Source organism: Magnolia sinica, chromosome 2 (genome assembly GCF_029962835.1).
Source record: "Magnolia sinica isolate HGM2019 chromosome 2, MsV1, whole genome shotgun sequence".
NCBI classification, from domain to species: domain Eukaryota; kingdom Viridiplantae; phylum Streptophyta; class Magnoliopsida; order Magnoliales; family Magnoliaceae; genus Magnolia; species Magnolia sinica.
Window position 1 is genome coordinate 96,899,122 of NC_080574.1, and position 25,288 is coordinate 96,924,409.

Sequence of the window (25,288 nt, forward strand, 5' to 3'; positions counted from 1 at the left end):
TCTTCGAACTCTTCCTGTGTAATCCATCCATGGCTGGTCACACTATTTCATCACTTCATCAATCTGGACCACAGAATCATTGATCCCTAATATCTATTTCAATAAACTACTCTTTTGCAAAGTTTGTCTGTTGATGCAATTTTCTGGTAGACCTCCCTTGATTGACCCTCCTGGACCTGCACAAGTGAAAAGGAAGAACAAAGGGGACCCTGGCTAATGCAGGGGACCCTTCGATGCTTAAGTCAGGACTCCGGGTCTTTGGAAGGGGATGATTTATTGGAAAAGAGTCACCAGCCTCTATTTATAGGAATAGAATATGAGTGTTGTGAGGAGCCTTTCCTGATAATTCAGAGGGGATTCCACTCAGATCCGGGATGTATATAGAGATTTTACCTCAATCCCGAAGCTTTTGGGATTTGATCTTATCTTCCGAAGATCCTGGGAGAGATCTTTGGGCCGTTGGAGATATTATCGGACTGCTTGATCCGTGGATAAACTACAATGGGTAACTACTTCATTGATTTATAGCCGAGCTATTATCGAGCTATAGCTGAGTCATTACCGAGCTATAGCTGAGCTATGTTGCTGATTAAGGGTCGTATTTTGGGATCATCTATTGCCGATCTATGGGCTTGGTCGGCAATTGGCCATATGAGTGAGTTTATAGTTACACTCTTTAAGGGTCCTTACGGCTGTGTCGACTCCCTTGAAGGTCAGCCTGTTCTTGGATGTATAGGCCCTTATTGGCTCAGATTTCGAGAGCCCGTGTTGTTTTGTAGAGTTGGTTCATTCCATAAGTCGACCTATCCGACTTAACTATTTTTACACCCAACAGTAAGCCCCCCTTACTCTTCAAGCCAGTCACGAAGGGGTTTGAGGAGTAAGTCAGATCCGGTTGTAGGTCAGACTTAGGTCGGGTCATAATGTCATTAATGCCAGGAGTGGCAGTTAGCACAGTGCGCGAGGCATGTTAGTAATGGACACAACATGTTGTTTCGGGGTTCGAGGTCACGTGGTGCGTCAGGCCGCTGTTTTGGTGACAGTCGAATGAGAGCACGACATGTGGCTCTGTACTCGATAGTGGGGTCGAGCAGCGTGTGGGGTCACGCCACGTGTTCGTAGGGGGGAAGTCAAGGGGACGTTGTGCGACCCTAATTAATGGTCGTGCTTAATCGATACCACGTGGCTTCCCTATATAAGGGAAGCCCTAGCGCTCGGTCGTCCCCATTTGCATTTTTCATTTTCTTCCAGTCGTCTCTGCCCAAACGCCTGCGGTCATTGACATTCTGGACGGACTTATCGCTCCAGTGAGCTTCTGATCATCTGTTTTCCCTCTCCTCATTTCTTTGTCCTTTCAACGACTGCAATGTTGGATTCCGTTAGTTCATGGGAGGGGGTTTTCGGCAATGACAGTAGGTCTGGTAACTTCAAGTTATGTCGAATCCACCATCGTCATTGAGGATGCTGGAGAATGTTGATTTCTTGGCATCCCGAGCCACCGAACCGTCTTCGGCAGAAAGGCCGCTGGATGCGGAGCTTAATTCCGCTGTCGGGGATGACCCTGAAGGGTTTGACGACGACGGGATGGGGGGTTCGGTGCCTTCCTCTCTCATTGCCGAGGATCTAGATCGGATAAGGCTCGGGTACCACATACCTGAGTTGGTGATGATGCGACTTCCCTTGCCGGACAGTGCGGCCTGTGACTTCTTCTGCAGCGAGTGGTAAGGAGACTGCTTGCTCGACTGAACTTGGTCGATGATCCCTAATGGTTGGAGGGCGTTGATCAGCTGCATTGTCCTATGGGCCGAGTTAGAACAGCCCGAGCTAATGGTGGAGGAATTCCTCCACTTGTACCAAGTTAAGCCGAACCATAGTCAGCCCGTCTGACATTATTTTTCTGCTTGGCGAAGAACTGGGGGGAGCCTTATTACCGACCCACCGATGTCCAATAAGAACTAGAGGGACAGATGGTTCTGGGCTTCCGGGTGTTAGGAGGTAGCCGATCTGCCTTTAGATCAGCATCAGGTCCCTATCGCATTCTCTGACGTAGGCATACATTTCTCAGATAGCCATATTTAGCCCTTTCGAATTGGTTGGCTTTCGATCGTGCTGTGGATGATGATGTGTGTGTGTGTGTTTTTTTTTTTCTTGGTGCAGTCGTCCCCAAGCAAGTTCCTCTGGCTGACGGCGGAGCGCTTGCTCGGATCAAGGCGGCGAGAGCGCTCCCTTGGGAGAAAAGGTCTTGGAGGGTTCTGCTTCAACCCGAGCTACTCCTTCAATCAGGCTTATACTTCGCTCTTACCGGTGAGCCACTGGATAAGACCTAATTTCGAGCTATTGTACTTGGGTATCTCTTTTGTAGAGTTCGCCGACATTTCTTTTTTGCTTGTTGAATGCAGAGATGCCTGAAGCTCGTCTTGTGCTCCGGCCTTTCCAAACTCCGCGCCCCTCCTGCCAGGGATGAGACGGCAGTGTCGAAGAAGAAGAAGGTCAAGGCCTTCTCTATGAGAAAGGGGAAGGTCGGCCACTCCTGTCCTATCGTAATAGAGGTAGAAGGAGAGGGTATGGAGGTGGAAGCTCCTTTGGAGCTGCTGGAGCGACAGGGACAGTCGTCCCGGAAGAGGTTACTCCTGTTGAAGTACAAGGGGCCACCGAGCTTCCTGCTGAGGCTCGATCTTCGGACGCTGAGGGGGTAGCTCACCCATGGAGTCTCCGCTAGATCGTCGAGAAGATCCTCCCTTGGGCGGACCGCCATACGCTGGAGGCAGAGTTCAACAATTTGTTTGACTCCCTTGTGGACTCAACTCTGGCCCACGTGGCGACGGGCCTTCTTGAGGTAAGATACCCTTCAAATCTGTGTTCTCCCCCCGCCCCCCCTCTCCCTCTCTCTCTCTCTCTCGCTTGTGCCTAACTTCTTTTCTTTGCTTTGGTTGTAGTTCGCTACGTCTGTGCTGAAGGTGCGCTCCGAGTTTGCTCGGATGTGTGAGCTAGTGGATGGGGTTGACCAAAAGGTGGGTTAGTCGAAGGCTCATGTTGAGGCCGCAGAGGCCGAGCTAAGGGCTACGAGGGTGGCTGTTAAGGGTCAAATATTGCATATTAGACCCCAGTTATTACTTGGATCTACAAACATAATACCGTTTAATGGCTGATTTAATCGTGTTTGTAATGCAGGGTGTGTTTAAAAGCCTAAACTGAAAAAGGGTGGTAAATGCATGGATTTGACGCTCCAGAAGCACCAAGGCAAGGAACGGACTCTAGGAGACCAAGAGTGACGGAATTATACACCAGGGGTCCGCGAAAATCGAGAAACTGAAGCTCAAGCGGCCTGAAAGTTAAGCAGAATGCAAGATCACAGCGTTCCCACCATCCGTTCAGCTCGAAACTTTATATATGGACTGAAGACCTTATATAAGCCGTACAAATCAAAAATCAGCCATTGGATCGCTGTGGAAGTGGCCCGACGGATAGATCAGCCCCTTAAAACCTCAAGTGGGGGCCACCTAATCTCTGGATGAGCTCCAATTTTGTTCTCAACCCCTTAAACTATATGGAAAACAGGATGGACGGAGTGGATTCAGCGAAACATTACAGTGGACCTCACATGTACACTGTGTGTGCACAACGTGCACGTACACTGGTCGCGCACCACAAGAATTCAAATCGGTCAGCGTTGCGCTGACCGATGAATTCTGCAAAAAAAAAGAGACGCAACAGCGTCTTCGAAGTATCTTCCGGGCTTTGATTGTGGGCCCCACCCATCGGGTATTCTGATAATCTGGACCGTCCACTCGATCAATAGGTGGGGCGTAACCCTCACCTAGATATCCTTTTCGTCCCATTATGCACACACGTGTAAAAAAAGATCAAACGGAAGATGGACGGTGGACTGAACCAGCTTGTGGGCCACACTGAAATCTAACCAAAACCATCCCTTCCTGAACAGTTTTTCGTCCTGAATCCAATGGACGGCTTGGATTTCCCAGAAAACAGTGAAGTGGGCTCCACCATTGTCACAGCGTCAAATGACGCTACTCTGTTTTTGCGTCCGGAAAACCCAGGTTTTCCGTGCGGTTCTGGCCCACCATAGCTGATCAGAGGCATGATCCAAACCATCCATCGTGTATCTCGTCCAGAGATTTTCCAAGGGACGTCATCTATTTGGAAAGAATGTGATGGAAGTGAAAGTTTTCTCTTCCGTTTTCTTGGCTGCAAAACGCCCCTACGCACCAGCCTTGCGTAAATAAATCTTCCGCAGCCTACTCCTTCTCGGACTCAACCTCTCCACGCCCCTACGCACCAGCCTATAAGGGGGAGAGGGACATCAGGGAGCGGGAGGAGGAAAAGAGAGGTCGGCTGGAACGTGGACGAGGAGCATTCAAGACAGGGAGCGGGTGGAGGCTGAAAACGTGAAGACAGTTGGGTGGCACGAAGGCTGGACGTGGCTGGAAGCTTTGGCTAGAACAAGGATGCTGAAAACGAGAGAGAGAAAAGATAATAAGTCTTTTTTTTTTACTTTCTTTTATTTTTCGTTTTCTTTTTCTTTTGATTTGATTTGAGTTCAAGCCATTCATGTCTGGCTGAACCTCTTAGCTAGGGCTAAGAGGTAAAGCCTGTAGCGTGATGGGAGACTGTTATTATGCCTTTTAGTTACACTAAATTAAATTTTGATTTAATTTTATTTTGAGAATATTTGTAGTCTCTAATGGCCTGTTGTGACTGACATTACAATGGGTTTGTAATGGCTTTGAGTATTTCCTTTTCCGTATTTTAATTGTGACGTCAGGAAGCCCTGTTGTTCGCCATCGTCTCCTGGGCATGGCTGGATGGCGGTATCCTTCCTAACCTTCACAATCATCTGATTGGTTGGTAATTGGTTTAATTCTGTTGCTTGCTCTGTCTCCTGGGCATGGTTTGATGATAGAATCCATTCTGATTCATATTCCTTTCATCACATGAAAACTAAATCAAGTAGGTTCAGTTTGATTTCCATGAATCTTAATACAGGCATAAGATCTCCCTAATCCCGACAAGTGGATCCTCTAAATCCCTAGTTTCCTTCCTCTGAATCCCTAGTTTCCTTCCTCTGAATTCCTTCAGTTTTACATTAATCTCTCACCATTATTCATCAATTTATATTTGATTTAGATTGCATCTTAGGCTAGTTCTATTTCTACCTAGTTTTAGGAAACGTACAAGTTTCAGTCCCTGTGGATTCGACCTCGGTCTTACCGAGTTTATTACTACATTACAACCCTATACTTGGGGAGTGAACAAGTTTTTGGCGCCATTGCCGGGGACTGACGGTTACGATTCTTTGAAATTAATTAGTTTTAGAATTAGTTTGAGATTAGGATTTTACTAACTTTAGTTTTAGATTTTTATTTCTATTTGATTTTTAGAACTAACTTGTTTCCTGTTTTGTAGGATCCTGACATAAACTTCTAAATTGGTAATCCTTTTCTAATTTCTCTAATTTTTCTATTTTTAGAATTAGGGTTTGAATTTTAGAAATTTTCTAATTCTAGTATCCTCCCATCTGTAGGAAATAGTTTATTCTTAGAAACTAGGTTATTCCTTTCCCTTTTTAGAAATTAACTTTCTACTTTTATTGTTGGTAACTTTCTAATTTTAGAATCTAATTTGTGTCCTAATTTATTTTTAAAATTTTTTTAGAAACTAACTTTCTTATTGTGTAGGCCTTTAAGATAGAAATTTCTAATTCGGTAAGTTCTTTCTCTCTACTTTCTATTTTTCATATCTCTTTTTAATTTATTTTTTTTTTCTTTTTAGAAACTAGTTTACTTCTATCCTCCTTTTTAAGGATTTTCTAATTCTAGACATTCTCTTTAGAACTAACTTGTTTGTTTTCTTTTGCAGGTCCTTAACTTAGGGGCTTCAATTTGGTAATTTCTTTCCAACTCTCTCTCTCATTCTTTCTAGATTTTCTTTTCTTTCTTAGGATTAGGCTTTGAATTTGATTGAGGGCTGCGAGTGTTTCATGCCCAAGTGGGCCCGTGACAACACTCGACGTCTCTTGACTGAAGGAGGATTGGTTGAGGGGTTGACTATCCATCGCAGGACTAGACACCGCTCGAAATCCCCTGAGTTAACTGAAGTTATGGCTGAAGACCAACCTCCTCTACCCCCACCCAGGGTGGAGGATACCTAAGATGAGAATGAAGTGCATCAGGCACCCCCGCCTCGTACTTTACGAGATTATCTACAACCGGCGGGAGTGAGTATGCCCTCATGCATGATTTTTCCTTAAAACACAGGACAAATGGACATCAAGCCAGGAGTTATCCAACTCCTTCCCAAATTCCATGGACTTGAATCAGAAAGTCCATATTTACATTTGAAAGAATTCGATAAGATTATGGCTACATTATGTTTTCCTAATGTATCTGAGGATACAGTCAGGCTGAAACTCTTTCCTTTTTTCTTAAAAGAGAAAGCTAAGACGTGGTTACATTCACTGCGTCCTAGATCCATTGGCACATGGAACGACATGCAGAGGGAATTCATAAAAAAATTCTTCCCACATCATAAAACGATTACCCTCAGAAAAGCAATCATGAACTTTGCCCAAAAGGAAGAAGAAACATTCTTCCAATGTTGGGAAATGTTCAAAGATTTGGTCAGTTCATGCCCACAACACGGATTTGAAACGTGGCGCATTACAAATTTTTTCTATGATGACTGACATCTTCCATGCGTCAAATGGTCGAGACAATGTGTAATGGAGAGTTCATTAATAAAGATGTTGACGAGGTATGGGATTACCTCGATAGTCTCGCTGAAAAAACACAATCATGGGACTATTACCCAATGGCGAACACCACGTCTAGGCCGACTCAATTAAAGGAGAAAGGTGGATTATATCTCTTGAAAGAAGAGGATGATCTTAAGTGTAAAGTGACTATGCTCATAAGGAAAGTTGAGGCCATGGAAGGAAAGAAGGATAAGGTTAATGAAATTGTTTGCGGCATCTGTGATTGCAACATTCATACAACTGAAAATTGTCCTATAATACCCGCCTTTCGAGGAGTATTGAATGAACAAGCTAATGCCGTAAACAACTATCAAAGACCTTTTATTGGATCTAACTCCAATACATACAATCCTGGTTGGAAAAATCATCCAAACTTTAGTTAGAGGAATGGACAAACGGCTACTCCTCCAGGTTTCTTCAATCAAAATCCAAATCAAGTGAAACCTCAAGAGGAACCGGTTCAAAATTCCATTCAAGAGCTGGCTCAGGCTATGCGGGGAATTACAGATTTTATGCAAAAGATAGATTCTCGTATGACGGTTATAGAAAAGGGGATGCTTCCTGCACAACCTCTCCCCAATCCTAAACCGCAGTACGAGATTAATGATCCCAGTTCTTCAAATCAGATGGGGCACGCTAAATCCATCACCACTCTTAGGAGTGGAAAGATCATTAATAAAACTCTTCCGGTTAAGCTCGAAAAGCCTCAAGAACCAGAAGAGGACAACAATGATGGAGTTAGTGATGCCCCACAAAAATTAGAACCGGAACTTCTAGAGAAGCCAGTTGCTCCATTCCCCCAATGGTTGGCTTCACCAAAACCTCTCTCTAACTCTCAAGATATCCTAGAGGTGTTGAAACAAGTGAAAGTTAACATTCCTCCACTTGATGTCGTGAAACAGATTCCTTCATATGCCAAATTTCTGAAAGACTTATGCACGACCAAAAGACGGAAAATTATTCAAAAGAAAATCTTCTTGACTGAGAAAGTGAGTGCCATCCTGAAGCAAGACGTACCACAGAAATTTAAGGATCCCGGTAGCCCAACCATATCATGTGTAATCGGGAACCATTGAATTGATCACGCACTTCTTGACTTAGGAGCGAGCGTAAATCTGATTCCCTACTCGGTATACAAACAGTTAGGTTTAGGTGAATTAAAACCCACCATAACCACACTACAACTTGTTGATCGCTCTGTTCATGTACCAAGAGGGATAATTGAGGATGTGTTAGTCCAGGTCGATAGATTTTACTACCCTGTAGATTTTATCATCCTGGACACAGAACCCATCAATAACATGAGCACTCAGATTCCCGTCATTCTTGGTCGCCCATTCCTTGCCACGTCAAATGCAATTATCAATTGCAGGAATGGTGTCATGACTATGTCTTTTGGAAATTTGACATTGGAGTCAAACATTTTTTCAATAACGGCAGTAACTCAGAGGATAATGACGATTTCCACGACATTAACATGATTGACTCTTTCGTGGAAGATACGACACCGCTGACCTTATCCTCTGACCATCTGGAGACATGCCTGGCCCACTCCCATGATTTTGATGATGACATGATTAGGGAGACGTGCGCCTTGCTTGATACTGCACTGGTACTTGAAGTTAACCGGTGGAGGCCACAATTTGAAGAATTGCCACAAACCAATGTAGTGCCTCTACCGTCTAATCTCAAGCCACCGAAGCTTGACCTAAAACCTTTGCCCTCTGATTTAAAATATGCCTATTTAGGTCGAGATGAGACATACCCGGTGGTGATCTCTGCCCACCTGGAGAAAGAATAAGAGAGTATGCTCATATCTACTCTCATTTAGCATAAAGGAGCCCTGGGATGGACGATAGCGGACCTTAAGGGAATCGATCCCTCGATTTGTACTTACCGCATATATCTTGAGGATAATGCAAAAACCGCTCGGCAACCACAACGTAGACTAAATCCAAACATGAAGGAAGTGGTTAAAGCCGAGGTTCTCAAACTATTGGACGTGGGTATTATATACCCTATATCTGATAGTCAATGGGTGAGTCCAACTCAAGTGGTCCCTAAGAAGTCCGGAATCACCATCGTAGCCAATGCTAATAATGAACTCGTGCCAACTAGAGTCACTACTGGTTGGAGAATGTGCATTGACTACAGGAAGTTGAATACCGTCACGAGGAAAGACCACTTTCCTTTACCATTCATTGATCAGATCCTGGAAAGGTTAGCTGGTCATTCCTATTACAGTTTTCTTGACGGGTATTCGGGCTACAACCAGATAGAGATAGCCCCTAAAGACCAGGAAAAGACCACATTTACATGTCCCTACGGCACCTTTGTCTATCGAAGGATGCCATTCGGACTATGTAATGCCCCTGCCACCTTTCAGCGATGTATGCTTAGTATCTTTTCTGATATGATAGGGCAATATCTAGAGGTCTTCATGGACGATTTCTCTGTTTACGGTCCATCTTTCAGCAAGTGCTTGAAAAGTCTTAAATGTGTGCTGAAAAGATGTGAAGAAAAGAACTTGGTACTTAATTGGGAGAAGTGCCATTTCATGGTTCAGAAGGGAATTGTCCTTGGGCATATCATCTCGTCCAAAGGAATCGAGATAGATAAGGCAAAAATCGATCTTATCTCTAACCTACCTCCACCCAAAAACATCAGAGACGTGCGATCCTTCTTAGGACACACAGGATTTTACAGGCGATTCATAAAGGACTTTAGTCTCCTCTCTCGTCCTTTATGTAATCTTCTTCAAAAGGATGCTCCGTACGAGTGGACTGAGCAATGCCAGGAAGCTTTCACCAAGCTTAAGGGCACGTTAACCACTGCACCTATCATGCAGCCACCCAACTGGAGCCTTCCTTTTGAGCCTATGTGCGACGCTTCTGATTATGCTCTTGGGGCGGTCCTAGGCCAGAGAAAAGATAAGAGGCCCTACATCATTCATTACGCAAGTAGAACTTTAAATTCTGCCCAGGTGAACTACTCGACTACAGAAAAGGAACTCTTAGCTGTAGTGTTCGCCTTGGACAAATTTAGGTCCTACTGATCGGATCCAAGATTATTATCTACACAGATCATGCGGTACTTAAGTATCTTCTTTCGAAGAATGATTCTAAGCCCCGTTTGATACGATGGATCCTTCTACTCCAAGAATTTGATTTGGAAATTAAAGATAAAAAGGGAGTAGAGAACGTAGTGGCCGATCACCTTTCTCGCCTTAATACCTCTGAGTCCCTTGAGACGACTCATATCAATGACATGTTCCCGATGAACAATTGTTCGAGTCTCCCATTCACCTTGGTTTCGATATTGCTAATTATCTTGCTATAGGTGTCATACCGACACTGGACCTCGTAAGATAAGAAGAAATTCTTCACCGAGGTGCGTAACTTTTTAGGATGATCCTTACTTATTTAAATATTACCGGACCAAATCCTAAGGAGATGTGTACCGGACGATGAGCATCAGAGCGTTCTCCTTTTGTCATTCTCAAGCTGTGGTGGTCACTTTTCTGCTAAAAAGACCACGGCCAAGATTCTGCAGTGTGGCTTTTACTGGCCCACTATGTTTAGGGACACTCATGAGTTTTGCAAAGCTTGTGAGCGTTATCAGAAATTGGGAGCATTGTCCCGACGAAATATGATGCCTTTGAATCCCATCCTTATCATTGAAGCATTTGATTGCTGGGGCATCGATTTCATGGGACCATTCCCCCAATCGTTTGGAAATTTATACATTTTGCTCGCCGTGGATTTTGTCACTAAATGGGTCGAAGCGATTCCGTGTCGAACTAATGACCATCGCACGGTTATTAAATTCCTAAAAGAAAACATCCTTTCTCGATTCGGAACGCCTCGAGCCATCATTAGTGATGGGGGCTCACACTTTTGCAATAAACCATTTGAGAGCTTAATGAAGAAATACAGTATCTCTCATAAGGTGAGCACCCCGTACCACCCACAGACAAGTGGGCAAGCCGAGATTTCTAATAGGGAAATTAAACACATCTTGGAGAAGACGATCAACCCTGATCGTAAGGATTGGTCAATTCGATTGACCGATGCCTTATGGGCATACTGTACTGCATTTAAAACCCCTATTGGAATGTCTCCCTTTAGACTTGTCTATGGGAAGGCTTGTCACTTGCCTGTGGAGCTGGAACATAAAGCGTACTGGGCGATCAAAAATCTTAATTTCAATCTGGACAACGCTGGCTCGCTACGCAAACTTCAATTGAATGAACTTGAAGAAATCCGGAATAATGTGTACGATAATTCGAGAATTTACAAGGACAAGATGAAAGCATTTCATGACCAATACATTTTGTGAAAATCATTCACGCCTGGTCAGAAGGTCCTTTTGTACAATTCTCGATTACATCTCTTTTCGGGTAAGCTTCGATCTCGTTGGACTGGCCCTTACATTGTTGTTACTGTCTTTCCTCATGGGGCCGTTGAGATAAGAGATCCCGACAATGGCAAGGAGTTTACAGGCAATGGACAACGATTGAAACCATTTGTCGAGAAATTTGATTCAGAGGACATGTCCATGCCCCTGACTGCTCCTGTTTACCAGGATTGATCTCCTAGTCTGATGGAGGTACAGGTAAGTTTATCGCTTTCATAGGACTAGGGTAGCTGCTTTATTTGTCTGGCTGAAGAAGGTAAACTTAGCGCTCCTGGGAGGCAACCCAGCTCTTCATTTCATTTCGTTTATTAGTTAGTCCAATGTTTGTGGGTAACATTACTGCAAACCCTCATGAGACTACAACTTGTCCACTAGGGGCAATCTAGGGGTTTAAAGGCTTGTTGCATATGCTAAATGCAATCGAGAGCACCTGCGAAAGTGGTATAGGTAGGATTTTGTCTTTACTTTTGTTGGTTTCTCTCTTGTACTGACCCCCTTTTACATAAATAGCTATGGAAAGCCTCTTGATTCTTTCAGGTATTATCTTCCTATCACTTCTCATTTACTTATTTTGTCTCATGTGCATTGCATGCTTATTTCTTTTACATTGAGGACAATGTAGATTTTTGGTTGGGGGTGGGAGATTAGGTTTCCTAATCAGTGTTTTCTTGGTCTTGAGCAAAAGTTGTGAAAATTTTTAATTTCTCAGGATTTTTGATGAATTCGAAGTGATTTTGACGGCCATCTAGGGCACTTAGAATTTCAAGATGCGGGATGTTGGTACTTTATGACTCTTGGATTCAGTTATCTATTAAATTTCACAGCTAAGTTTGAATTATTAATCCATGATTAGAAGTTTTAAACATTGATTGAATCATAATTTCACATGTCATATCTCACTTACACATTAAGGTTTCATTCGATATTGAAGGATTAATTTGGTGATCACTAAGCTTGAAAGGAACCAACTTGAGAAATTGAAAAGATTGGGCGAATGGTTTTCATCATAGGTTTGCTCCCTACAGGTGTAGATTCGATTCCCCAAGGTTGACATCCATGAACTTTTTGGCGACCGGTCTTTACCATAGGTTTGCTCCCTATAGGTGTAGATTCGATTCTCCTCCTTGGCTGTACTTTTAAAAAGTGGACATAGTGTGAAAATCATTAAAAGCTGGAAGAATGAATCAAGCTTTGGTTTAGGTGTTGGTTATCATGAATTCTCTTATGGTTACCAATGATATCCTGAATTAGAGAAGTGAATTTTAATAACGTTAAGCCGATATTACACGATACACCCATGGAATTCAATATTTAGAATCGTTCTAATTAATGGATTAATATTTGAGCTTGATTATGAAGTTTACCATGAGCTTGATTTCAGGAGAAAGTAATGCCAACATTCATGAATCTTAGAATTCGAGTATCTGAATTGTTTTCATAAATCTCTTGAGTTTATAGAAATTGTCTTGTAATTCTCAACTTATTTTTCGCATACCTTGCTCGGGACTAGCAAGATGCTGGTTGGGGGTTGTGTTAAGGGTCAAATATTGCATATTAGACCCCAGTTATTACTTGGATCTACAAACATAATACCGTTTAATGGCTGATTTAATCGTGTTTGTAATGCAGGGTGTGTTTAAGAGCCTGGACTGAAAAAGGGTGGTAAATGCATGGATTTGACGCTCCAGAAGCACCAAGGCAAGGAATGGACTCTAGGAGACCAAGAGCGATGGAATTATACACCAGGAGTCCGCGAAAATCGAGAAACTGAAGCTCAAGCGGCCTGAAAGTTAAGCAGAATGCAAGATCACAGCATTCCCACCATCCGTTCAGCTCGAAACTTTATATATGGACTAAAGACCTTAAATAAGCCGTACAAATAAAAAATCAGCCATTGGATCGCTGTGGAAGTGGCCCGACGGATAGATCAACCCCTTAAAACCTCAAGTGGGGCCCACCTAATCTCTGGATGTGCTCCAATTTTGTTCTCAACCCCTTAAACTATATGAAAAACAGGATGGACGGAGCGGATTCAGTGAAACATTACAGTGGACCTCACATGTACACTGTGTGCACAACGTGCACGTACACTGGTCGCGCACCACAAGAATTCAAATCGGTCAGCGTTGCGCTGACCGATGAATTCCGCAAAAAAAAAAGAGACGCAACAGCGTCTTCGAAGTATCTTCCGGGCTTTAATTGTGGGCCCCACCCATCGGGTATTCTGATAATCTGGACCGTCCACTCGATCAATAGGTGGGGCGTAACCCTCACCTAGATGTCCTTTTCGTCCCATTATGCACACACGTGTAAAAAAAAGATCGAACGGAAGATGGACGGTGGACTGAACCAGCTTGTGGGCCACACTGAAATCTAACCAAAACCATCCCTTCCTGAACAGTTTTTCGTCCTGAATCCAATGGATGGCTTGGATTTCCCAGAAAAACAGTGAAGTGGGCTCCACCATTGTCACAGCGTCAAATGACGCTACTCTGTTTTTGCGTCCGGAAAACTCGGGTTTTTCGTGCGGTTCTTGCCCACCATAGCTGATCAGAGGCATGATCCAAACCATCCATCGTGTATCTCGTCCAGAGATTTCCCAAGGGACGTCATTTATTTGGAAAGAATGTGATGGAAGTGGAAGTTTTCTCTTCCATTTTCTTGGCTGCAAAACGCCCCTACGCACCAGCCTTGCATAAATAAATCTTCCGCAGCCTACTCCTTCTTGGACTCAACCTCTCCACGCCCCTACGCACCAGCCTATAAGGGGGAGAGGGACGTTAGGGAGCGGGAGGAGGAAAAGAGAGGTCGGCTAGAACGTGGACGCGGAGCATTCAAGACAGGGAGCGGGTGGAGGCTGAAAACGTGAAGACAGTTGGGTGGCATGAAGGCTGGAAGCTTTCGCTGGAACAAGGATGCTGAAAACGAGAGAGAGAGAAAAGATAATAAGTCTTTTTTATACTTTCTTTTATTTTTCATTTTCTTTTTCTTTTGATTTGATTTGAGTTCAAGCCATTCATGTCTGGCTGAACCTCTTAGCTAGGGCTAAGAGGTGAAGCCTGTAGCGTGATGGGAGACTGTTATTATGCCTTTTAGTTACACCGAATTGAATTTTGATTTAATTTTATTATGAGAATATTTGTAGTCTCGAATGGCCTGTTGTGACTGACATTACAATGGGTTAGCAATGGCTTTAAGTATTTCCTTTTCCATATTTTGATTGTGACGTCAGGAAGCCCTGTTGTTCGCCATCGTCTCCTGGGCATGGCTGGATGGCGGTATCCTTCCTAACCTTCACAATCATCTGATTGGTTGGTAATTGGTTTAATTCTGTTGTTTGCTCTGTCTCCTGGGCATGGTTTGATGATAGAATCCATTCTTATTCATATTCCTTTCATCACATGAAAACTAAATTAAGTAGGTTCAGTTTGATTTCCATGAATCTTAATACAGGCATAAGATCTCCCTGATCCCTACAAGTGGATCCTCTAAATCCCTAGTTTCCTTCCTCTGAATCTCTAGTTTCCTTCCTCTGAATTCCTTCAGTTTTACATTAATCTCTCACCATTATTCATCAATTTATATTTGATTTAGATTGCATCTTAGGCTAGTTCTATTTCTACCTAGTTTCAGGAAACGTACAAGTTTCAGTCCCTGTGGATTCGACCTCGGTCTTACCGAGTTTATTACTACATCACAACCCTATACTTGGGGAGTGAACAGTGGCCCTTGATGTGGCTGCTGTGGAGAAAGCTGAGATGGCGGTGAAACTGGAAGAGGCTCGGGCCTGGTACGTGGATTGCCAGGGTAAGCTCATGGAGACCTCGGGCAAGCTTGAGGAGCTTAAGGTCGGGACAAAGGCTGCTCTTAGCTGGCTCGGAAGGATGCAGTGGAGGAGTTCAAAGCCTCCTAATCGTATTCGGACGACAGAGATTACCTCTTTCGCCAGGGTTAAGCCGAGTGCATCAAGTCCATGAAGGATTCTTTCCCCAAGCTAGATCTGTCCGGCTTTGACTAGACCGAGTCGGGCTCTAATGGGTCGGGTAATCGGGCGATGAGGTGGCTCCCGAGCAACCCCTCGAGGCTGAGGTTTGAGGATCGGTTGGGTCGGGCAATCGGGCGATGAGGTGGTTCCCGAGTAGCCCCTCGAGGCCGAGGTTTGAGGATCGGTTTTTGCAAAGCACTATTTCCTTCATCCTGCAATGCCTTTCCTTTTTTCGGCTTCAAGCACTTCGAGCGCCATCTTCCTTTTCCTTTTTCAGCTTCAAGCACTTCAAGCACGCCAAGCATTATCTGCCTCTGCCTTCTCCAACTTCACTCATTTGTGGACCGATGTACACCTTTTAAAAAAAAAAAAATCATAATCGATGTAATACCGATGTAATCATGCCTCATTAATGAAACACTTCTTACTTAGAAGACTTCTCTTTGAATTATGAGTTCCCAAGTTATGTGGGTATTCTTTTACATTGCTTGAGTAGGTCGAACCGAACTTAGATTATAAATCAGGTATCATTCAAACGTTGAGTAGGTCAGATCATGGTCACATTTAGCTCAGAACTTAGATCTAGGTCAGGTAGTATGCCGGGGCTCTTATTACTTTTGTTTCAAAGTTGAGTGATGCATAGTAAATGTCGTACCGACCAACTTAAGGGTAATAGATCTTCAGATGCTCGGCATTCCACAGGTGCGGGAGGAGCTAGCCAGTAGGGTCCTCTAGTTGATATGAAGCAGGCCACTGGTGCTCGATATCACATAAGGCCCTTCCCAGTTTGGGCCTAAGGTCCCTAATCCTATCTCCTTGGTGTTTTGGAACGTTTTTCAGAGAACTAAATCTTTAACTCGAAACCTTCTAACCTTGACCCGAGTATTATAGAAGCGTGACAATTGCTGTTGACGGACAGTAGTCCGAACCCGAGCTTGTTCCCTTTGTTCTTCGAGAAGGTCGAGGCTGAGGGCCATAAGCTGGGTACTAGCTTGTTCATCAAATGAGTCCGTTCGGGCTGTAGTAGTCCGATCTCCACGGGAGTGATGCCTCTGCTGCATATGCTAAAGAGAAAGGGGTCTCCTCATAGCTGTTCAGGCGGTATTTCGGTATGCCTAGAGGAGTTTGAGGAGTTCCTCAGCCCATGCTCCTTTAGCCTTCTCAAGCTTGGTTCGAAGGTGATGCTTGATGATCTTGTTAACCGCTTCGACTTGTCCATTTGCTTGCGGATGTCATGATGATGAGTAGACATTGCGAATTCCGTGGTTATTGCACGTCTCCGATATTGCTTGTTATCGAATTGCTTACCATTATCAAAGACAATGGTCCAAGGAATCCCGAACCTATATATGATATTCTTTCACACAAAGTCCATGATCCTTTGCTCGGTTATCTTTGCTAGTGGTTTGGCTCCTGCCCACTTTGTAAAGTAGTCGACAGCTACCACAACGAACTTGGTTTGACCTTTACTGATGGGGAGTGGACTAATGATGTCGATCCCCCACTGGGCAAATGGCCATGGTCTAGCCATAGGGGTGAGATCTTTAGGCGGTTTCCGAGGTACATTCACAAATCGCTGGCACTTGTCACATTTCCAAACGAGCTTTCGTGCGTCGTGTTGGATGGTCAGCCAATAATAACCCCGTCGAATAACCTTGTGTGCTAAGGCTCATCCTCCAGAGTGGTTCCAGCAGATTCCCTCATCAATCTCCCTCAGGACATACTCTTCTTCTTCTGGTTGGATTCATCTGAAGTATGGAAGTAGAATCCTTTCTTGTAGAGTATGTCGTTGAGTATGGTGTATCGGGCAATCTTAATCTTCAACCGTCGTGCTTCCGTTCGATCTTCAGGTAACTCACCATTTTCGAGATATTTAGTGATCGAATCCATCCATGTAGCTTCTGAGCGAGTCGGGATAATGGCCGTGAGGTCGGCTTCATTGATGCTCGATTTGGCCAGGAATTCAATTGGAATGGATCTTGGGATTTCATCTTCATTTGCCGTAGCGAGCTTTGCTAACGTGTTAGCCTTTGAATTTTTGGTTCGCGGAATTAGGCGTATTTTAGAAAGCTGACGATAAACTCTTTGGCTTTTCGAAGGTATGCTTTCATACGTTCTTTTTTGGCCTGGTACGCGTCAGCTATTTGGTTGACCAACTGTGAATTGCTGAAGACTTTAAGATGCGGAGCTCCCATGTTTGGTGCCAACCTGAGTCCAACGAGCAATGCCTCATATTCCGCTGTATTGTTGGAGGCCTAAAATCCAAATCTTAAGGCATATTACATACATGTAGAATCTGGGGTCTCTAAGACTATCCCTGCTCCGCTTGAATTGGAGGAGCCATCAACGTAAAGCGTCCATGAGCATGGGTCGGGAGAAGACTGGGAATTGGACATGTCGGTAGGTTGTTGGTTAGTCGTGTCATTCGGCACGAGCTCTGCCCTGGATGGGTTAAATGTTTGCTCGGGCGTTAGGGGTAGCTTGACAAGGAAGTCTGCCACTGTTTGACCTTTAATTGTTGTCCGAGGTTGATATTTGATATCGAATTCGCTTAGCTCAATCGCCCACTTGGTTAGTCTTCCCGAAGCTTTGGATTTCTAGAATACCTATCGTAGTGGTTGATCGGTCAGGACTAATATGGTGTGGGCTTGGAAATGTGGCTGCAAGTGTTGGAAGGAGATGACCAAAGCCAGAGCTAATTTCTCCAAGGTAGGATGCCTCATTTCTGCCGGGACTAAAGCTTTGCTGACGTAGTAAACTGGGTACTGTTTTCCCCCATGCTCTATTATCAAGGCTGAGCTAACCGCTATGTTGGAGATGGCCAATTATAGCAACAGAGATTCGCCTAGCTCAGGTTTTGAAAGCAATGGCGGCGACCCTAAATACTGTTTGAGCTATTGGAAGGCTGCCTCGCATTCTTCTATCCAGTCTACCACTTGTTTCTCCTTCAACTGTTTGAAGAAGGGGAGACACTTGTCGGTAGCTCGGGACACGAAGCGATTGAGGGCCAATACTCTTTCAGTGAGCCTCTGTACGTCTTTGGTCGTCGTCAGCGATTACATATCAAGGAGAGCTTTAATCTTTTTGGGATTTGCTCTGATCCCTCGCTGGTTGACCAAAAAATCGAGGAATTTTCCCAAGCTAATGCCAAAAGCACATTTGCTCAGGGTTTAATTTCATTTGGTATTTGTGAAGGATGAAGAACATCTCCTTTAGGTCGAAGACATGGTATGTCGCTTTGACGCTCTTGATGAGCATGTCGTTGATGTAAACCTCCATTGTTCGCCCTATTTGTTGGGCGAACATCTTGTTGACCAGATGCTGATAAGTTGCGCCGGCATTTTTCAATCTAAATGACATAACTCGGTAGCAGTAAAGACATTTGACGGTAATAAAGGTGGTTTTTGTTTTATCATGAGGATGCATTACAATTTGATTATAACCAGGATACGCATCCATAAAACTGAGCAATTCATATTCTGCAGTGCTATCGATCAGTTGGTCGATCCATGGGAGAGGAAAACTATCCTTGGGGCAGGCATTGTTCGGGTTTATGTAGTTTACATAGACCCACCATTTTCCATTGGCCTTCTTCACCAAAACTATGTTGGCTATCCAATCGGGATAATATACTTCTTTAATGAATATAGCTTTGAGGAGCTTGTCGACTTTTTCTACTATAACTGTGTATCTCTCAGGTTCGAGAACATGTTGCTTCTATCGAATCGGCCGATGAGCAGGATCGGTGTTCAGTCGGTGCATTATGACTTTAGAGTCAATGTCGGGCATGTCTTTGTGAGACCATGCAAAAACATCCATATATCGTTGAAAGAGTGTCATTATGTTATCTCGTAGTGGTGCAGTTAAGGATGACCCAATTTGAACAGTCCTAGATGGGTCAGACTCATCTAGTGGGACCGAAATGAGGTCTTCCATGGGCCGACCTCTCTCTTCGGACTCTTTGCGCGGATCACGGGAGGTAATGGTCATCGCCTCATGTGAGGTTTTTAGTGTCATCGCATAGCACTGCCGAGCATCATGTTGGTCGCCTTTAATGGTCCCAACGCCTTATTTGGTTGGGAATTTTATATCCAGGTGGTAGGTTAATACTATTGCTCGCGGAAGGTTCAGAGATGGTCGTCCAAGAATAGCATTGTAGACAGAAGGTTGGTCGACCAAAAGGAAGTCGACCATCATAGTGGTCTAATTTTGCCCATCTCTTGCTAAAAGGGGGAGCTGGATGGCTCCTTCAGGAATGACATATCCACCTGAAAAGCCAAGCAGTGGAGTTTTGACGGTCGGAGAAGGGACATACCAACTCCCATCTTGTCGAAGGCTTGGGTGAAGAGCACATCTGCTCACGATCCAGTGTTGACCATGATCCGAAATACCTTTCGATTGACTATGGTCAGAGAGATTACCAGTGCATCGTCGTGAGGGTGGTGGATACCTTAGGCATCTTCTTCGGTGAAAGTTAAGTTGTATTCTTCCACATTTCTCTCTTTCGAAGGTCGGTTAAGGAGCAGAACTTCTTCCTCGGGGCGATTAATGCTCCTTGCATGTACTTTTCGAGCATTGTTTGAGTCACCTCCACCTCCGTGGCCTCCAAAGACGGTGCGGATCTCTCCAGTTGGATGATTATTGATCGGCTGTTCCTCGGCGGCTGCTATCTGATTTCCTCTGCTATTGACGTATTCTCCAAGATAGCCTTTGTGGATGAGTACTTCGATTTCCTGTTTGAGGTCGAAGCAGTTTCTCGTATTATGCCTATGATCCTGTTTGTCCTTAATTTCCTTTAAGACTTGCTCCGGTGTCTTATTGAGGGGAGTGTAAGTTTTAAACTTATTGTCGGCCTGCTTGTTCGGCCTTTGGTTGTCTCGAGATCGATTATCTTTCCGCTTCTTATTTGTATTGGTCGAGCTGGGCTCTGCTTTCGCCTGTTCTTTGGCTAGAAAGTTTTTGCTCTAGGCGACGTCTCGTAAGATCCAAGACTCTTCTGCATTGGCGTATTTTTGTGATCGATTCAGAAATTCAGCCATCGTGGTAGGGGGTTTCTTGTCTAGAGAGAAGATGAACGATTTATCTCTCAATCCGCTCATGATGGCATTTAGGGCGACCTCGTCTGAATGCTTTCGAACTTGCAATGCTTCTAGGTTGAAGCACTTGATATAGTCTTTCAGGAGTTCACCCTCTTTCTGAATTACACGAAGAAGATGAGCAGGTGCCTTGAGCCTCTTTTTCCCTCTGATGAAGTTCGTGACGAAGGCTTGGTTGAGCTGGGAGAATGAATTGATGGATTTCGGCTTTAGCTATTTGAACTATAGCCGGGCAGCTTTGGATAAGGTCAAGGAAAAAGCTCGGCACATGACCGCGTCTGAAGCATCATGGAGTTCCATGTAGATTCGGAAAGATTCCATATGTTCTAATGGGTCGGTGTTCCTCGAGAAGGGGGTGATCTGAAGCAACCGAAACCTGTCTGGTAGTCATGCTCGCATGATGTCAGTAGTAAATGGGGATTCGGTTTCCTCCATTATAGCCATTGCTGCATTGGCTCGGTATGTTTGTTGCATGTTGCCGATCTGATCCCGCAAACTCGCCAGCTCGACTCTTCACGGTTCTCCACTTTCGGTCGTAGCTTCAACAGGGGCTTTATTACGCCTTTTCCAATCTAACTCTTGTTGCAGGTCGAAGGCGGGCAAAGGGACGGTCCCAGAAACGTGAGATGGGACAGGTCTGGGGAGCAGCATGTACGCAGGAAGGCCGAGAAGGATTATAGCTCGGTTGTCCGTCTTCTCCGTCAGCCCTCGGTGCATGTTGGGGCTACATTTGCTCTAACATCTATTTTATGTAGCCCATGTCCACCCTCATATTTCTAACTTCTTTTTCGAGGTTGTTCACTCAGCCGTTCCTGGCACGAGTCCACTGGCTGCATCTGCCAGAGCCAGACGTAACCTGATGCTGCGAAGAGGAGCCTTGGTGGCTCTCCTGTTGTTCAGGTTGTCTTGGCTGTTCTACGGGTTGCGGGGTGCAATCCGGCGTAGGTATAGTTGTGATTGGAATCGCCACTTGAAGGGATTGAGCCTTCTTCTTTCCCTTAGCCATTGTAGAATTTGGGGTAGTCGCTGATAGGGTTGGAACGGCTTAAAACGTTGTTCCCACAGATGGCACTAAACTGTTGATGCAATTTTCCTGTAGACCTCGCTTGATTGACCCTCCTGGACCTGCACAAGTGAAAAGGAAGAACAAAGGGGACCCTCCGATGCTTTAGTCAGGACTCTGGGTCTTTGGAAGGGGATGATCTCTTGGAAAAGAGTCACCAGTCAGGGATTGAGATGAATGTACGTACCTTTAAGAGGTTAAGGGCACTTTTTATTTATAGGAATAGAATATGAGTGTCGTGAGTAGCCTTTCTTGATAATTTAGAGTGGAATCCACTCAGATCCGGGATGTATATAGAGATTTGACTTCAATCCCGAAGCTTTTGGGATTTGATCTTATCTTCTGAAGATCTTGGGAGAGATCTTCGGGCCGTTGGAGATATTATCGGACTGTTTGATCTGTGGATAGACTATAATGGGCAACTGCTTCACCGATTTATAGCCGAGCTATTATCGAGCAATAGCTGAGTCATTACCGCCCTATAGCCAAGCTATGTTGCTGATTAAGGGTCGTATTTTGGGATCATCTATAGCCGACCTATGGGCTTGGTCGGCAATTGGCCATATGAGTGAGTTTAGAGTTGTACTCTTTGAGGGTCCTTACGGCTACGTCGACCTCCTTGAAGGTCAGCCTGTTCTTGGACGTAGAAGCCCTTATTGGCTCAGATTTCGAAGGCCCGTGCTATTTTGTAGAATTGGTCCATTCCATAGGTCGACCTATCCGACTTAACTATTTTTACACCCAACATTGCTATTGCATCCCGCCACGGATGGGCAGTGCGCGACGCTATATCTGAACATGGTCTGCTGCCGTATTTCTCTCCTCAATGGTCTGTTTGCTCGTTGTGGAAGATTTTTTGGGATGGTCTATTTATCCGTTGAATGTGGACTGTTGCTGTATTTCTGTTGTTGAGGGTCTGTTTGTAGGCTAATGATCAAGAGATTAGGATATTCTAGCCTGAATACCTTTTGGGACAGTCTATACGGTAACGGTTGGTGTGGATCATTAAACCATTGGCATCAATCGTCAAAAAATGAAACCACACCATACAGCCGTACAAAGCCTCTGGGCGAGGACCGGTATCCTCTGCAAAATTAGTTTTATACATCGCATAAAACACCCGGGCTTGTGCTGTATATGTAAAATCAACTCTGTCTAACAGGTTCATCCTCAACTCTAGGACCTGGAACAAAAAAAATTAGAGAATTCTGTAACTTAAGTGGACCACTTCATATGAAACAATAGAGATGAGATGCCAACCATGGGTGAGACTGCTCCAGTGCTCCAGGGCACTGTAGTTACAGTGCTCCTACTTGCATTGGGACACTTAGCCCAATCCCTTGATCTAGGCTATACATTAGGTCCAACACAGATTTTTATGGGCTGCAATGCAATGTCGTATCTAAGCTCATCTTAATTAGCCTTTAATCTGGACAATCCATATCATTTACACAAAGTAGCTCTAATCAACATTTTGATCTCTATTTATTGGAACCCATCATGCATTGCTTATGATTCTATAGAGTCACTTTTGTCAAGCAATCCTAACCATCCCATCTATGGCTTGTCAAAGGATGGCTACAAAAATATTCACAAATCAGGGTGGATTGGATCATACTATAAGTGTGGTTTTTGCATGGTAGCCTGCAAAATGTGTTCTGGACTTAATATATAGCATAGGTGGATCGATTGGACTGTCCAATGACAGATGCAGCTGGGAGCACTATAACGTACAAGTGCTCTAGAGCACTGGAGAATTTCTCTATAAAGAGGAATAATTTCAATTAAATAAAATAGAGAATACAAGTACTCTAATATTTCCAACAACTCACAATAACAAGTCTTCACTCGTCCACCTGATCACATATAGAGAAATAGTTTCAATTAAATAAAATAGAGAATAAATCTACTCTAATATTTCTAACTTTCAGTCCAGAAATCTTCACTTGGATCCATCTGATCACATAAGAAAAAAACATTGTCGCCAGGAAGATAGGGTTCAAGAAGTGGACCTTTGATTTGGTGGGCAACTGTGGATGGTTCATGAGCTAAAACAACTAGTTAGTGAGCTACATTGACCATCCAATCGTCATCTATTTTGCCCACTGAATCATAACTGTTGCTTACTTTTTTGAGTTGTTCATAAGTTTTTGAGGCCTTTGTATGGCTACCATTATCCAATCAGCTTGCCTTTTGGGCTTGCCTCATCCACATTTTTTTTTACCTGAAATTTTGTTGATATAAAACTGGATATGCACCATTCGGATGGGAACCACAAAAAGACCAGGCCACATCTATCATATATCTCATATACAGCACAAAAAGAAACAGCTTGAAACAAGGCTGCTCCAAAAGAACGACAAAGCCCCGGCTAATCAAGTGCCTGATAAGTATACGCACATCCTACACACGAATGTTTTGGTCCTCACATAATGGAAGGCACATCACAGTTACATTCCTCTTGACTGTTGTGGTGAATTAATGCACGTCCCTTCTTATTTCCTCTCTTCAGTTAGACAAGTCTAGTCGTATCATTTTCACCAATGCAACCCTTTTCGCATTATAACAATTAGTAGTAAGGATGATACTCTATTGTTTGAGTGCAGAATCCATATGTGTTGTCGGCCAGTCCTTGTGGATCAAGCAGTGGATCAGCCATTGCAGTGGCTGCAAATCTGGTGACAGTGTCATTAGGCTCGGAGACAGATGGTTCGATCCTCTGCCCTTCCAGCTACAATTCAGTGGTAGGCATAAAACCCACTGTCGGCCTCACCAGTCGAAGTGGAGTCATCCCAATTTCTCCAAGGCAGGATACAATAGGGTAAGAGATGGTCACCAAGACCTGAATACCATTCAAAATTGTCTCCTCTGCATATGTAGAATAAGGTTGTTCTACAACTGTTGCATGTGGGGCCTAATATGGTGTGTGCATGACATCCAACCCGTCCAACAGGATCATTCCAATGTGAAAGTCGGATTCCCCAAGAATCAGTTCAATCCAAGCATTGCATAAGACACCATGTGAATTTGGAGGTTTTGGGGTTGTTCACCGTTTTCTATGGTGTGGCCTTATTTGTTGGGTATCCAATCGTCATTGTGGGAGTTGCCTGGTGCATGGTTTAGATGGCATCCATACATCACAGTGGGCCCAAACCAGGCAGTTGAATAATATTATTTTACATACTGTTCATTATACTTTCTTCTTGCTGACTCATGCAAGGCTATATACTTAACCCATGGTGCAGAATAATCATTGGCTAAATGTTATCTCATCTTCAGTTGTGATCTATTGACCACTCCTTTTTCTTCTATGTGGTTCGCTAAAATACATTTAGAGGTATTACACATTACACGAGGAAATTTTTGGACTTAAACTATTGGTTAGGGTATTTATTCAGTCACCCATACTGTTTTCAGGATTATCCTCGTCGTGGATACAAGATAACCAAGAAAACTCCCTTATTGAAATATTTCAGCCCTTTGATTATTCAATGGTAAAGGAGACTTTCCATATGGAAAGTAAAAAGAGTCAAATGAAAAAGGATTGGAATATTCTAATATATGATTTTCAATTTTTGGCTATACCCTATCCAAGGTTCTTCCCATCATAAAAGTAGTTTGTATCGTTGAAGGATGACCGCGGATCCAAAAGCTGAAGTTCTGAAATTTCATATAGCAATATGTAAAGAGTATTCTATCAAACTTCTTGTTCTATTCTATTTTGGTAAGTAGAAAAAAGTGGTGTATTTGGGTACTCTTCTTTTAAATAATTTTTTTAATTTGGATGAGAACTTGGGAATAAATAGCAGCCCTTTAGTATTTGAATGGTTTGCCAAAAAATTTAACAAGGGTTCTTTTGGAGTGCACTTGTTCATTGTAGATTCGGCATATATACGTAAATTACATGAGCATAACCATTGGATTTTACTCATTCTAGACCCCTGACCATGTTCTAT

General features: G+C 43.8%; 1 protein-coding gene and 1 non-coding gene across 2 annotated transcripts in view; one reads left to right on the top strand and one right to left on the bottom strand.

Annotated features, from left to right (window-relative positions):
• Positions 1-25,288, top strand: part of LOC131237291 (probable amidase At4g34880) — a 50,904-nt gene that overhangs the window by 3,153 nt on the left and 22,463 nt on the right. The window contains exon 2 of the mRNA XM_058234990.1: positions 23,939-24,153. Coding sequence (XP_058090973.1) covers positions 23,939-24,153 — 215 coding nt within the window. The remainder of the gene's footprint in view (positions 1-23,938; positions 24,154-25,288) is intronic.
• On the bottom strand, positions 6,557-6,663 carry LOC131238253 (small nucleolar RNA R71). The gene has a single exon (XR_009167659.1). It is a non-coding gene; the product is annotated as a small nucleolar RNA R71 (small nucleolar RNA).